The 14,352-nt window shown below is 45.4% G+C and overlaps 1 protein-coding gene across 1 annotated transcript; it reads right to left on the reverse strand.

The window, feature by feature from the left end:
* Nucleotides 1-1,965: 1,965 nt before the first annotated feature.
* Nucleotides 1,966-14,289, reverse strand: LOC100545276 (uncharacterized). Its single transcript, XM_085230633.1, has 11 exons — nt 14,194-14,289; nt 10,393-10,553; nt 8,621-10,075; nt 7,706-7,798; nt 7,044-7,148; nt 6,268-6,377; nt 5,593-5,787; nt 4,256-4,418; nt 3,270-3,435; nt 3,032-3,126; nt 1,966-2,479 (listed from the first exon to the last, which is right to left on the reverse strand). The coding sequence occupies exons 2-11, from the start codon at nt 10,547-10,549 to the stop codon at nt 2,394-2,396; spliced, it is 2,625 nt and encodes an 874-aa protein (XP_085086759.1). The 5' UTR covers nt 10,550-10,553; nt 14,194-14,289; the 3' UTR covers nt 1,966-2,393.
* Between the last annotated feature and the right edge of the window lie 63 nt (nt 14,290-14,352).

Consider the following 14,352-nt stretch of genomic DNA (forward strand, 5'->3'; position numbering starts at 1 on the left):
ACCATTGACAACCACATTTCTTTGGAAAGGTCAAGGAGTTTTTCAAGTATTGAAATGTGAGAGAAATCCCATGCTGTGGGACTTCACCACATGCTTGAAGTCAAGCACATAGAATCATAGAATCATAAAGGTTGGAAAAGATATATAATATCATCCAGTCCAACCATTCAAATAGTCCAGTATGCTGGGTAATGGACCTCACCTGGCCTTAAAGACATTTACTAAGTGCTTCAGAGCAATGGGGCTTGCAGAAGATCAACAGCTCTTTGCACTACACTAATGACCAGTTGTTAGTAGTGGCTTTCTCTCTCTGTTTTTCTAATATGAATACACAAATCATTTATCTGCACATTTCAACTAAATATTCAGTGGCAGCATCTGCAGCTGAGATGGACAAGAACTACATGTGACTCTATCCCTGTGAAGAAGCAGGGTTTTATTGCACTGACTTCTTGATGGCTTTGTTGCGTGCCGCTTTGGGTCAGAACCAGGGAGAATTATAGCATTTTGCAATATCCCCAGAAATCCCTACTGTTTCATCTCAGCCCTCTTTGTCTCCCTGGTTTCCTGCTTCCCTCCCAGCTGGCCCAGCCTTGCTCTGGCTTTCCCAGCATCTGGGTCCCCGATGCCAAATGCAGCTGAACCCTTTGACCTGTGCTGTGAGGTGCTTGAGGGGACAGGGAAGGGAGATTCCCACTCCAGGACGATCTTGCCCTAGGAGAAGGTGACCCACGGACTGGTCATATAGCTGCTACCCTAGCTAATGGCTCACCAGGGCGTAATATGTGCTTGCGTGTGGAAGAAGGGTACTGTGTGTGCAGAGGCTTGTTTAGCTGTCTGAGGGTATGTGCAGGGAGGGGAGCATGACTTCACTCCACTTAGAGAAGTTGGCAGGGGCTGAAAAACCAGAGAAGGCTGGGAATGTCCTGCAGTGCCCAGCACAGCCTACAGTGAGTGCCCTTGGCAGAGGGTACAGGTGGGTTTTGGGGTCAGAAGGCTCCAGGTTGCAGCGTCAAGGGCAGTCTGTGCTCAGACCTGAGGAACAGATGCCAAAGGCTTTCAATTGGGACTGTGGGTAGTGACATAACATCCATCACATGGAGCCAGAGTCAAAGCTGCTATTTATGGGGACTTCTGAGCACAGGCTAAATGGCAGGCTGCACCTTGAGGAGAAGCAGAGCGACAACAACTCCAGTGCCAAAGCAAGCTGAGCACGCTCAGAACCAGAGTCAGTGTTTGTTTACGTGTTCGTAATGAAGTGTGGGAGGAATGTAGCCCCAAAAACCCCACCAGGTTTGGCTACTCAAGTCTTGGAGGAGTATCTGGTGATTTGGGAGGGAGGGAACTCCTGCTCTGATGTGACCTTGGCGAGAAGCCCATGAGAAGCAGAAAAGGATACTCCAAAGCTATGATAAAGGGGAGCTGGAAAGGGGCTTGTCCCTTGGGTGGTAGGAGATGGTGTTGCATGCATGCCAAGGGAACAATCTGCCTGCCCAGAGTAGGAGGGAGGAGAAGGAACAACTGTAGGGAACTGGCAGAGATTTGCTGCTTGGACACTGCTTCTGGTACAGGGAAAAACATTACAGAAACCCTCCAAATCTGAATTTCATATATGTGTTTTGAAGCCAGCCTTTGGGCCCTAGCTCATTGTTTTTTTTAATAAGGATTGCCTCCTTCAAGAGTGAATTCCCCTCTTCCCTGATTTCCCCTCAGCCTCCATTTACCATGGGCCCACATCAGCTGCTGCTTTCTGCATTAAGTACCCCAAGACCAGCTGGGAAGTGTCCTGGTCCAAGCAGGGAGTGGCTGTGAGGATGCCAGGGCAGGGCAGGGGGTGAATAACTCACTGTACACCCTCTGTCAGGAATGTGCCTTCCAATATTTATTTCTTCCCCTAGCGCTTAGTGGTAGAGCATTGCAGTTTTTGGAGGATGAACAGTTTGGTGGAAAGCAAGTGAAAGCTAAAGACTTTTTCTTATATTCCAAAAAGAAGATTTATTTAGTTGAATTCAGCTGTTTAAAATACACAGATCTGAGTGTTGTAGAAGGGAGTATACAAGCAAGCATGAAGTCCGCAGTCCAAGGCACTCAGGAAACACTGGCGCTCTGGGAATTCCTGCAGTGCAGCATCAGCTCCTGATCCTGCTGGCACTCTGTGGGCAGATTTCCTAGCGGTTTCAGGCACTTACTGGAGATAAACAATTAATAGCCACAGAACGCTCCCAGGAGAGACACTGGATGGGAAAGTGCTGCTGCTTCCCAAGGAGGTAAGTGCTTGATTAGAGAAGGTATGGCTTTCACAAGGCCAACTGCTCCAGCGAGGTTTGGGATTCATCATGTCTTTTTGTGAGAGTAGATGCTGTTCCTTTGCTCAGAGGAGGTTTTCTTCGGTGTCAGACTACTCTGTTCTTTACTCTTTCAAATATCTGCATCACCTTGCCTGCTGGTATGCAGCCTTCTCTCAAGATGGTGATGCCACCTTCCCAGAGCAAGAATGAGAAAATTAGGATAATCCCCAAAGGGGGAAAGAAAGGAAAAGGGATTATGTTCCAACATAAAGAAACACAGTGAACCAATAAAGCCATCTAGATACTTAGTGCCTCCAAATAATAAACTTTGTCAGAAAGAGTTTAGTTTTTTACTAAAGAATCCCACCCAAATGATGACCCAGAGCCAGCAAACAAGACTACAGTTTGTGTTTCTACATTGCTGTGGATGAACACCCATTACTCTATCTTAATTCTGGTGGTCTACAAGGAACGTATGCCCTTCCTTTCAGAAGCATTCACCCTCACACTTGAAGCATTTTCTCTCTTCTAAGGCAAATTTTGAGGCATAGCTTTGCTTCTCACTGCCTCATTCTGCTAAAACAGAGGCCCTCCAAAGACATCTTTTGTCAACATGTTTGCAAACATCTGGGCAACACGAGACCTGTTACTCTTTGAGAACACTGTGCTGCCAGTTTGATATTACTGAAAGGAATGGGAGCAACCATGGAATATACTACTGGAAAGGTGCTTCTGACACTCACTTTCATCAATCCTTGTACAGTTGACCACAGTTGATGCTACCACTTCATCAGATTCTCCATCACAGAGAACACCCTCCAGCTTATGGCCGAGACGTCTGTAGGGAAAAGAAGAAAGAAAGCTGCATGGTACTTCATACTGCCTTATGCTGAAGTTCCTCTCAACATAAAGCATCAAATCATGATGGCTGCCCACCTATTGGGTGGTTTGCAGTAGAAATGCAGTGAACAGGGTACTCACGAGATGACCATGTCGTGATGTGTGCTGTCAACTTCTCCACTAGGATTAGCAGATGTGATTGCCAAAGGCCCCGTCATGTCAATGAGGTGCACAAGGACAGTCAGGTCAGGCACTCTGATCATTATACTGTCTTGAGTTCCCACTCTGCTGTAGCCTTCTCCAACTCCTTGAAAGACAAACAGAGGATGCTGGAAGAGGTCTACTTGGCAAGGCATTGTTGGAATACCGCCTACTCTCATTGCAAGTGACTCTGCTCCATATGCCAAATAAAATGGCAAGACTCCTTGTGCAATTTCAGAAAAGCAGCACATTTGATCAGAAATCCATGAGTGCAGCTGTAAGATTTTGGGAGTAAGAGAATAGTAAGAATCAGAAGGGAAAATCTCACAACCTCAGTGGCTGCAGATCAGCATAGCTCTTTTCATAGATAATGGATTTACCTACATCCAAGAATCAAATTCTTTGTGATTGTTTCCCACCTCCCTACTCTTTGCCACACACCTCCACCGGGTTAGCATGCATAACTCCTATTTGCTTCTCTGTATTCTAACATTTCCATTGATTCCCAGAAACTAAGTCTATGTGCAAATCATACTGTTTCTTACAGTGTTTTCTCTTAGTCCGTATGTCAGGAAGGAAAAGGGTCCAAGTACATCCTTCTGTTCTGGACTGCTCATCTCTTTTTGATCCTCCACCCATGGCTTGCTCATTCCTAGCTAACAGCAATGAGCTTGCAAGATGCAACCCTCCCAGACCTCCCAGATGAGCCTCCCTTTCTTTGAGTCTGACTGGATTAAAGAGACCATCATGCTGGTTCTCATTGCCTATGAGTCATTCCAGCACTTTAACATCCTACGTTTAACGTAGTACTAAGATGTGTAAGAAGTGTTTTCTCAGGGTAAAATGAACAGAAGCTCTCCCCCTTGACATCTCAGAGAATGTATAGATTTCTGAAATCATGAAAGGTGTTGTCCTGTTCAACTCACCTAACTTCTTCAGCCATTCTCCTTTCTTGATAATGCAGCCAACACCACCTGGGTAAACATTTTCCATGAATTCCCACAGCAGTGGGCTGATGGGAGGAGCAGCTGCTCGCAGCTGATCCAGGTTTGAAATGAAGATGCAGATGGGCTTCTCTTGAGGCCTGTCCTACAAAACCAAAAAACAGAAAGAAAAAAGTCTGCATCAAGAAGATCTAAGCCCACTGGATGTATACTGCCTAGGGACCACAGGCTCCAAGCAAGTAAGGCACTATCTCTGCTGAAAATACTGAGCATAGGAGTGGATTGCATGCTGTGATTTGTGCCATAGCTCAATCTGCATGTGCAAACTGAAGAAGAGAGAGGACAGTAGGCTGCTCTTGGGATCTTGGCAGGATGTACCCAATTCCCCTGCTTCAGACACAACCAACGCAGGCAGGGCAATGTTCTTCTCATTATCAGTGTTTTCAATGTCTTATACACCAGAGGCCTGATTTTCTTCTAACTTGCTGGTATAAATCAACAGAAAACCCAACAGGATAGTGGAAGGGAAATCTAACCCCCTGAAACTGGTATCTATGTGACCACTTCTTTAGTTCTTTGGTGCTTTGACATAAGCTTGTTATAAAGTGAGCGATGATATGGAAGGAAAATAAAAGAGCTCAAAAAGCAGTGTCATTTCAGTCCTCAGCTGACATCACTTTCAACAGGGCCAAATGACTAAGGAACTGGGCATGTATTTACATTCTGTTTATATTCTCTCAGTGACAAGGAAGGACAGCATTGGCACCAAAGCAGGACAGAAAAGACTGCCTTTGTTGCTGATGTTCACACTAAGTGCCAGCTGAGATAGTCTGTTATGCTTATTTCTCCAGGCTAGCCAGGAAATTGCCTCATGGAGAACTGAAGGGGCCAAGCTGCAAAAGAGTATTTAAGGTGCAAACTTTGGGTCTTCTTCCAGAACTGAATGTCTCCCAAAATCTGGGCAAGTTTAAACCTGGGATTCTGATTCAGCACTTCATAAAGCAGAGAGGACAGGTTTGGACCCAATTAGGACAAGTGTCAGGGCTGTTCAAGATTGGGTTTTTGTTTTGTCCCCTTCAGTGAAGCAGAAAGTTGCTAATTCCCAGTGCTACACACCCAAATCAGTGAACGCTCTTCCTGCCAGTTGTTCAGTTTAAAAAAATGTCCCGTGGCCTTTTTTGAAGCTCCTGCTAGACTCTACCTGCTCAGTTCTGAGTCAGAACAACTTGGAAGAAGGGGTTCCCATTTCTCTTTGCATACATTACTGATCTATGGGATGCCAGCAGCATCCAAGTAACAAGTCAGTTTTGTATCCGCACCTTGATTCTGTAGACTTTCTCAATGGCTTGAGGGTGTCTGCAGGAGGCTGCCAAAGCATACACGGTGTCTGTTGGGACCCCACACACTGCTCCTGTGTTCAGCAAGTCAGCAATGGTTCTCAGGCCACTGGTACAGTGGGACTTGGGGCAGATGCAGGGTGGGGGATCTTCAGTGTTCTTCTTAGAGCTCTCAGCCTGATAGTAATCAAAGCCATTAGCGTGGGAATAAGCCAATATATGAAATACAGAGAATGATCTGTCCCTGTTTGTTGGAGGGGAATTGGACCAGATGCCCTTAAAGGTCCCTTCCAGCACAAATGATTCTATGATTCTATGATTTGGTCTCCTTGAACACAGACATCTCATTGTACCATTCTCTCTTGGCCTCAAAAGGCAGAGGCAGCACTTTAAGGTGTGTTTCACCTAAAGCAGGTGACATTAAACTTGTAAGTGTCCTTGCCTATTCTCCAGATTTCCATACACATTATTCCTAGTGGAAAGTACCTTGTTTTTGGCTCAAATCTTCCTACAGCAGTACTGTGACAAGGATTTCAAATGGCAGTAAATGGGTCAAAGAAAGAAAGATAGAAACTTGCACTCCTCTAGGCAAGACTGAATACCTTGGAATATTCTCCTAAACAAGGAAGCTACACTGTTATGCAAAACATCTCTTACTGTGAACAGAGAGGGTCCCATCATCATGAGGTCCTTCCCAAACATGCTGTTTGCAAGTGATGCTGTTGCTCCGTAAAAGCAGATGATGCTGAAGATGCATAACATTACAACTGAAAATCAAACCACAGAGGGTCAAAGGGAGGAAGAGTGCTGGCGAAGTTTTATTTTCTTTTGTGTCTCGTCTTCCCAGAATTGCAAACTTACTTCAGCTTTTCCTGTCACACAACATTTATAGTCCAGCACATCTGTGAGTCTAAAAATTCAAGGCATTTCCAGGCTGGTCTACCTGACATTTTTTTTTAATTTGCTGGTGGAAAACCTTCTAAAAAAAACATCTTTCTAAAGCACTATGTATAATTTCAAATCAGTCTCACTTGCTACAAAGCCAGAATTTGAACAGAACTACATCCATTCACGTCAATGGCATATTAATTCACTCCAAGTCTTGGCTCACCGAACAACTACTAGAAAGTAGAACTGTACAGAGCTTCAGGAGTTCATCTTGATTCAAAAGTATCTGCCATACTAGATGTTTATTAGGGGGCCCAAGTTGCTGCAGATGGTATGAAGGAACATTTCCTCCTGCAGCCATGGAGCCAGAACGCTCAGCATCTGCAGCTTGCACGTACTCAGTCTTCTAGGGGAAGATCACACAATCTTTTGCTTGCTTGCCTTTCTCCATACTGAACTGATGCAGAATATTGCTCCCCAAAGAGAGACCCACTCACTGCACCCACTGGGTGAAGGTTTGAGGACCAAGTTCACCTACAACTCACTTTCAAATGGCAAAGGGAGGATCTCCAATGTGAAGAGCAGAAAACAAATGGTCAGGAGCTCCACTACCAGGGTCATGCAGAGAAGCACCACATTAAAAGAGGAAGCTGTGGAAAGAAATATAAACAGGACTGACCCACATCAGAGAAATGCCTGTAAAAATGTGTGTGAAACAGCAGAAGAGTTCATAAATGAACTTAATTGTATCCGATCTGACTTCCCTGTTCACAGAGATATGGATGTGGTTTAGTTAGCCCTTGGCTTTCAGGAGAAAAACTGCCAAGCCGTTCATCTGCCAATACTCTGTGCTCACATGGAAAACACTTATCGAAGAGCCAAGAAGCAGCTGATTTACAGCAGCTGGGCTGGAGTTTGACTGTGGTTATATGCCAGTGGTCCAGTCCGTCTAACACTTTCACCTCATTTGAACCATTTATTTTCTTTGAAATGTTCTTCCTTTCCCTTATGACTGTTTCTTCTAAGCCCAGCTCAGCTTCTGTTACTGGCTGTGGGCAAAACATTTCAGTTCTTGCCTAATTGGTGTGACAGAGAGATCTGAGGCTCCCTTTCTTGTGCATTTCCTCCACAGAGTGCCCACAGATGAGAACAGTGATCTGGCCCCAAACACTCCCCAACATCAATCATCTGTGGTACTGAGACTTACCTAAAATCATTAAAAAAGCGTTGAGCACCAAAAAGGCAATAGCACCAGCAGTAAATCCTTCACTGTTCCCTGCACCTATGTTCATCAGGTGGCCTGAAATAGGACCAGAATGTTTAGTTGTGAGCAAGCCAGTAACGGAATGACATATCTGCAGTTCAAATTAATTGACTGTGATTGCTAAGAAGTATCCCAATGGATTGAAACCCATTATATCTGTAGTGCAAACTAGTTCAGGTATTAACCAAAGAACTGGTGATCATTATCAAAAACCCTGATGATTTTACTTCCAGCTTGTAAAAGACAAGAAAATCTGGCTTCAAAGACTAATAGTTTCCTGCCACTTTGGCAATAGGTATAAGTTTTCCCAGAGGTACTCATTTCAATAGAAGGGAGGCCGTGTGAAACGCTTCTGAACATGGTGCTGAATAAGGTTTCATAAAGCTCAGGCATTTTGAGATCTTGTTCCATGTCTACAAGCAGCTAAGATGAATTGTTCCAGGCTTTTGAAGCATAAATGCAGAACCTGGAATCTTCTGCCACCTAAGAAGTGTCTACTGAACTGTTATTCTGAAATAACAGTCCTACGGCAGTCTGAATCCTGTCTCATGACAGTTTAGCAGGGAAATCTTTACCTCAGTTGGGATCAAAGAAAGACATAATTCAGACTCCTGTAGTTGTCAGATCACCAAGTGACTGCATCAAGGGCAGTTAATTGCATGAGTATAAGACAGGTTGTTTGGCCATTCCCTCTTTTTTTTTCTTTTTTTTTCTTTTTTTTTTTTTACAAGAAGAAATATTGGTAATTTTGTGTAAATCTTCTGAGAGAAGAAATTATACAGAAGAAATCAAAAAGAATTTTCCTAAAAGCATCTCTTAGTTTTGGGACAGCAAAATAGAAAGCCTGGCATTTGTTACCTGCCAACCGAAGCCAGGTCCATGTTCCCCAAAAAGCAGCATAGCAGAGTGGGAGAACACAACCAAACCTTCTGCCTCCTTGAACCTGGATCCTGCAGACGTACAGCTGGATTATGGCTCCTGGGATGAGCACGGAGGGTATGGAGAGTTGCTGCCTATTGGGGTCACTGAGAGTACCCTGGATGGCAGAGACTGCTGCCAGGCCATTGCAGATGTAGAACAAGGCATCTGGCACTTCAGCTTTGGTGCCACTTGGGAGGTTCTTGGACCTAGTGAAGCAGATTTTGGCAGCCATCAGTGTGGTTTGAAGAGCTGAACTGGACATAGCTTGTTTGCCAACTGGAATCAAAGCCTTCTCCCCAATGGAATTGATAAGACTGGCAAAAGTGGCATACATCGAGAGAGCGGTGCAGAGGCTACAGGCAGCTCCCAGGAATGGGTAAGCACCCGACAGTGGGATCTGATGGATGAAGGCAGACGTGAGGATGATGAAAGAAGCATTTTGCAACATCTCCAGGGTGTCTTTGTGGGCTGACATCAGAAACAGCATGCAGGCAACAACCAAGAAGAACCACCCTCCAAACATTCCCAGCCTGCTCTCCTGAGCTTTGCCTGGCTCGAGGAAGGTGGTGAGTACAAACTCTTCCCAAGACATTACCAGCCAGAGGAGGCTGTGGACACCAAACTTGGTAGTGTAGTAGATATCACCTCTGAGATAGCTGTAGAAGCTGGAGAGAAGCTGGCAGCTGGAGATGATGGATATCCACGCTGCTCCAACACAGAAGGTCTTCATGTACCCAAAGAAGTAAAAAGCAAATATAAATGGAGAGACAGTGTCACAGATGTTGCCTAAGGCCATTGGCTCAGCATACTTTGTATTCTTTTTCTTCTCTTCTCCGATGGCCTTGGAAGAGCTCTTCTGTGCTGACCCCAGTAGCAAGACATTAAAGAGTGGATGCCCAAAGCCTGGAAGGATGTACCGCTGCGTGATCCCCTTCAACAGAAGAGCCATCGCACCATACAACCCACACAGGACAATGACAAGTTCAGTGACACCTGACACTATCAGTGCCCACTGGCCAAACAGTGCAACGGCTTCAAATACCAGGGCAAGAGCAATGGCCCCAAAAATGAAAGGCATGATGTAGTTCACTGTAGCTGAGCAGAAGGAGAGAATAAAGGAAATGGAAATGTAGGCCACAAGCCCTGCCACTGCACTTTGGCTAGTAGAAAGGTGTGTCATGGTGGAGGACAGGAGTTGACTGGCATTCCCCAAGGACAGTGTTATGTTCTGCAAGGGAGGATAAGCAGCTGAAATGATGCGTGTGGCTCCATAGCTACTCCACAGAGCAGAGAAGGTGAGAAAGGCTGCGCCTCCGAGGTGGTCATACTTCCGGAAGGCAAGAAATCCTGCCAGGAGCTGGACAAAGCCTCCAATCAGGATGAGGTGGACACCTGAGAGACACAACAAGACATCAGGAGGGAAGCAAGCCACAGGAAGACCAAACACCTAGGGACATCCCGCCACAGATCCCAAAAGTGACATCTGTGTCAAGCCCTGTGGCCTCTATCTTTTCCTCAGCTCCCACCTTGATGACAAATTTCTGCGCTGGGCCTTGTTGTGCAGCCACTGAGCCCCTCGGTATGCTCAGCAGGAGGAGTGGGGCCAGGAGCACCAGTCTGGTTTAGATCTATGAAGGCTGGGGAATGGCACACGAAGGGTTTGGACCAGGCTCCTGGTAGAGATGTCCCAAAAGAGCATTGTCACCCACCTGTGAGGACATCCTCTGCTCCCTGTGGCCTGAGGCCTGTGTGTGCTGTGGCAAAGTTCTGCAGGCAGAGGAGGAAGGCGCTGACGACGTTTGCCAGGAGCCCCAGCACAGCCGGCTCACTGTAGAAGACAGCTGCAAAACCCACCGTGCTCACCATGGCCCTTTCAGACAAAACAACAATGTCAGTGGTCACCCCCACAACCTCACCGTCTCTCCACATGTGTCTGTGTCTAGACCAGAGTTCTTCGGCCTCGGGCGCTCAGCCAGAGTCCAGAGTCTTGCCCCTGCTCCAAAAGGGAGAAGCTGGTGACAGGCTCAGGTGTTTCCAACATGCTTCCCTCCTCATCACTTGAGACAAAGGCTCCATTCAAAGAACAACTTTAGGTGCCTACTTTCCAGAGGCCTATCCAGAAAAAACACACACAACCTATTTAGGCGACAAAGATTTCTGGCAAAAACATGTTTAGGTGCCCCAAAGCATTGCAGGTGGTGGTGATGGTTCCAGTCTTCTCTTCTCTGGGCTGCTGGAGATGGAGAGGAATGAATAGCCTAACACAAATGAACAAACATTCAGATTAAACCCACAAAGTATTTTTGAGCCAATTCAGGACATTTCTTATCCACTGTTACAGACAAACAGGCAGGCACTGCACACACATACACAGTCTCCCTTCCAGATGGAATTTTCCAGCTCCATCCCTTTCTTAAAACCCCAGTGACTAAATAGTCTATTTTCAAACCCTTCATACTTCTGCCATTAACTCGTCTATTTGTAAGCAGCCCCCACATTTCCATTCCTCTGCACTCCTGGGTACCATGAGCTGGAGTTTGCTCTCTGGAGGTTTTTGTTAGGAAACAAGGATGAAAATAAAACAGTAATATTCTTGCTTTTTTCAGTATTTTTAGAATATTTTGTGACCTAAATGAGCTGGAAAGGGAGAAGGTGATGTATTCCATTCTCAGCTATTCCAAAAAACCTTTTGGAAAGAAAAGAAAGCAGAGCTCCTGTTGATACGGGAAGTGAGGAGGAGTGAAGGGAGCAGATTCTGCACCATCCAAAGAACAATTGTGTGAATATTAATGAACCTGAATCCCAGTGTCTGCTCTTAAACACACAGTATTCCTGGGCAGATAGGCACTGTTTTTCAAATATCAGTGGCTTCCGAATTCTTTTGTTTCATTGAAAAATGAACATTTTTCTTTCTTCTATTTATCTTAAAGGATGCAATTTTCACAAGAAGAAAGAAGGGTAAATAGTCCGTATTGACTCCTAACAGCTCTGAACAGATTTGACAAATTAAACTCTCATGAAATTTGGAGAGGAAACATGTCCCATCTCTGGGGAACAATTAATTCATTTGATTGTTTGCTTGCACTACAGGTAGGGCTTTTCAGTTCAGAAAGCTGCACCGTGTCACAGTGCTGCAGAAGGAACTCTCTCTTGTAACATCAAACACTGGTATGAGTTACTGACCTGAAGGAGTCCCTCAGAAGTGATGTGTGCTCAGAAACGTCAGATCAACAGCCACCTGTGCACTGTATGAGGTTCTTACATTTTAAAAGGCACTCTGATACAAGCAAGCAGATTGGTTTCAGCGGTTATATTTGGAATAGGGATATGATACTAAGTTCCTCCAGATGTTTCACTCTGAAGTAGCTCAGACAGCAACTTTCTAGGCACTTTGTTTTGAATTGGACTCTGGAGGAGGGTGAGAAGGATTTTATGGAGGAAGATGGGCTGGCTGGGTGGCTGCTTGGCTCAGAGGAGTGATTTCCTATTTGCAGACTCACTTGGTTTGTGTAATTAACTGTGGTAGCAGTTTTAGAGCCTGCAATAGTTTGGTTTTGGAAGGGTTGGGAAGACAACCCATAGGGCTGTTTCCCTCTGCTTGCAGTGCTCTCCTTCGTAGGACATCTGAGAAGTACCCAAATGTGCTGTATCAGGACACACAGGCATAAAAGGAAAGAAAAGAAGAGGATTTGGGTCAAGATATCAAAAGAGAATGATGAAGGAGCTTCCCTTGGGTGAAAGAAAGTTTTGGGGCTGGAAACAGTTACAGAGCTGCTCTGCTTGCACTGGGGACACAGATATGTGCTCCCTGCCTTATGAACATTTCAGCAGCTGGGAGGCAAAGTCCATAACCTCCTCCCTTCATTCCAGGCAACATAAGGACACACCAAATTAATTTCAGTGGTAACAGCATCAGTAATGGGCTGCACCAAGACTTGGAGAAACAAGGAAACAGTGGTGTTTTCTTTTTGAAATATGCCCAAGCCTCGCTTGTGCCTACAATGAAGTCACTCATCAGTGCTGTTGCTGTACAGCTGCTTCCTCCAGCACTTTGTAAGGACCAGCTTCTCCAATTCAGCACAGAAAATGGATAGTATCTCTGCTCCCTGCTTAGTGCAGCAGAGAAAGGAGGGATCAAGACCTTTCTTGAGATTCACACAGTGTAGCTCTTGAGGTGAGGATGGTGTAGGCAATGCAGGTGGTGTGGCAGCAGAGGTGGACATGGGAAATCTCTTTTTGCTGTCTGAGGGCTCCCTGTGCAGGGTAGCAGCCAGCGCAGTTACTGCCCAGGAAACCATGAGGATCAGTGGGGCACTGCTAGGCCTTTCCAGTTGTTGGCTTACTGAATGGATGCCCAGCCTGGGATGATCCTTGGGCAGCAAGAGCAAAGCCACAGCCACCAATCTCCTCCACCTTCTCTCCTTTTCCCTCTTGCTCCAGGCATGCTCCAGCTTTAGTTTTGCAGTAGCTGGTGAGGTCCTGCCTCAACCACTGCTCTTCTGTTCTTTGTATGGCCTCTGAGCCACGCCACATGGCTGTAGCCTCAGAGCACCCTGTCCTCTACAGTAAATCCCCATCGTGCCCTCCAGAAAAGGCCATTCTGCTCTGATTTCCCATCCCACCTTGCCTTTACACCTGTGCTTTGCAGATATCACTGTGTTCAACTGCTTCACACTAACTTCTGCTGCTCATGCTTGTTTTCCTTGCCCACAGTTAATGGGAATATGCTGGTGTCAGGACATCTTCTCCATGAAAGGCTGGAGCAGGGCTTGGCATGCCATTGGGTGTATATATAAGTACAACATTAAATTTTCAGACACTTATTCCCCAGTGGCACTTCGCAATTGGTTTTCCATCCCACCTTATTAATGATAACCAATGTTTACGTAGCTCTGAGAAAATACTGTCTTTCAAGATAAGCATGTTAAAAGAATAAAATGCAATACCTTTTGGATAAGCACACAGCAAGATTAACAGTGGACTATAAGGCTACACAGCTGCAATAAATATTACAGCCCTGCCTTTCGTCTGGTGGAAAACAGCACAAAGTTGCCTGAGAGACATCGCTGTGTTTGCAGTGACCAAGGTCTTGTAAGTATTTAGTAAAAAATTCAATCTGGCTTTCAACACAAGATGTACCACACCAAACTGATATCCCATACAGAATATGCAGAAAGTTAAATGTGCCCAAGAAGCACTATTGGACAAAGAACAAAGCTGTGGCATTTACCCATGGTCAAAGGTTCATTTGGGGATGAAAGTCCCCGATGTTCCCTGGAAGCCCCAACCCACATTTCAGATCTGCAGTGAGATCTCAATGAACTGGCAGCACATGGCTGGCAACATCACACAGCTGGCTATTTGCTAGGAGGAGAATTAGGAAACGATTCAGCCAAATGATAATACAACAAATGTATTATTAAAAAAAAAGGAAAAAAGAAAAAGAAAATAAAAAAAGCATAAAAGAGAAACACCAATGCCACACTTCTCCCTGTGCAGCTTGGAATTACCTGGTTTGGTGACACTTCGGCTCAATGGGAGGATGGTCTTGTCCCTCTCATTTCCTGGTAGGTACCAGTTTTATAGTCCTCCTCTGGAGGAGGAGCCCACAGCCATTTGCTTCACATATTGGCACTTGTAGCATTTTGGAGACAGGAATTTCCTTGAAC

Source organism: Meleagris gallopavo, chromosome 9, assembly GCF_905368555.1.
Source record: "Meleagris gallopavo chromosome 9, MGAL_WU_HG_1.1, whole genome shotgun sequence".
NCBI classification, from domain to species: Eukaryota; Metazoa; Chordata; class Aves; order Galliformes; family Phasianidae; genus Meleagris; species Meleagris gallopavo.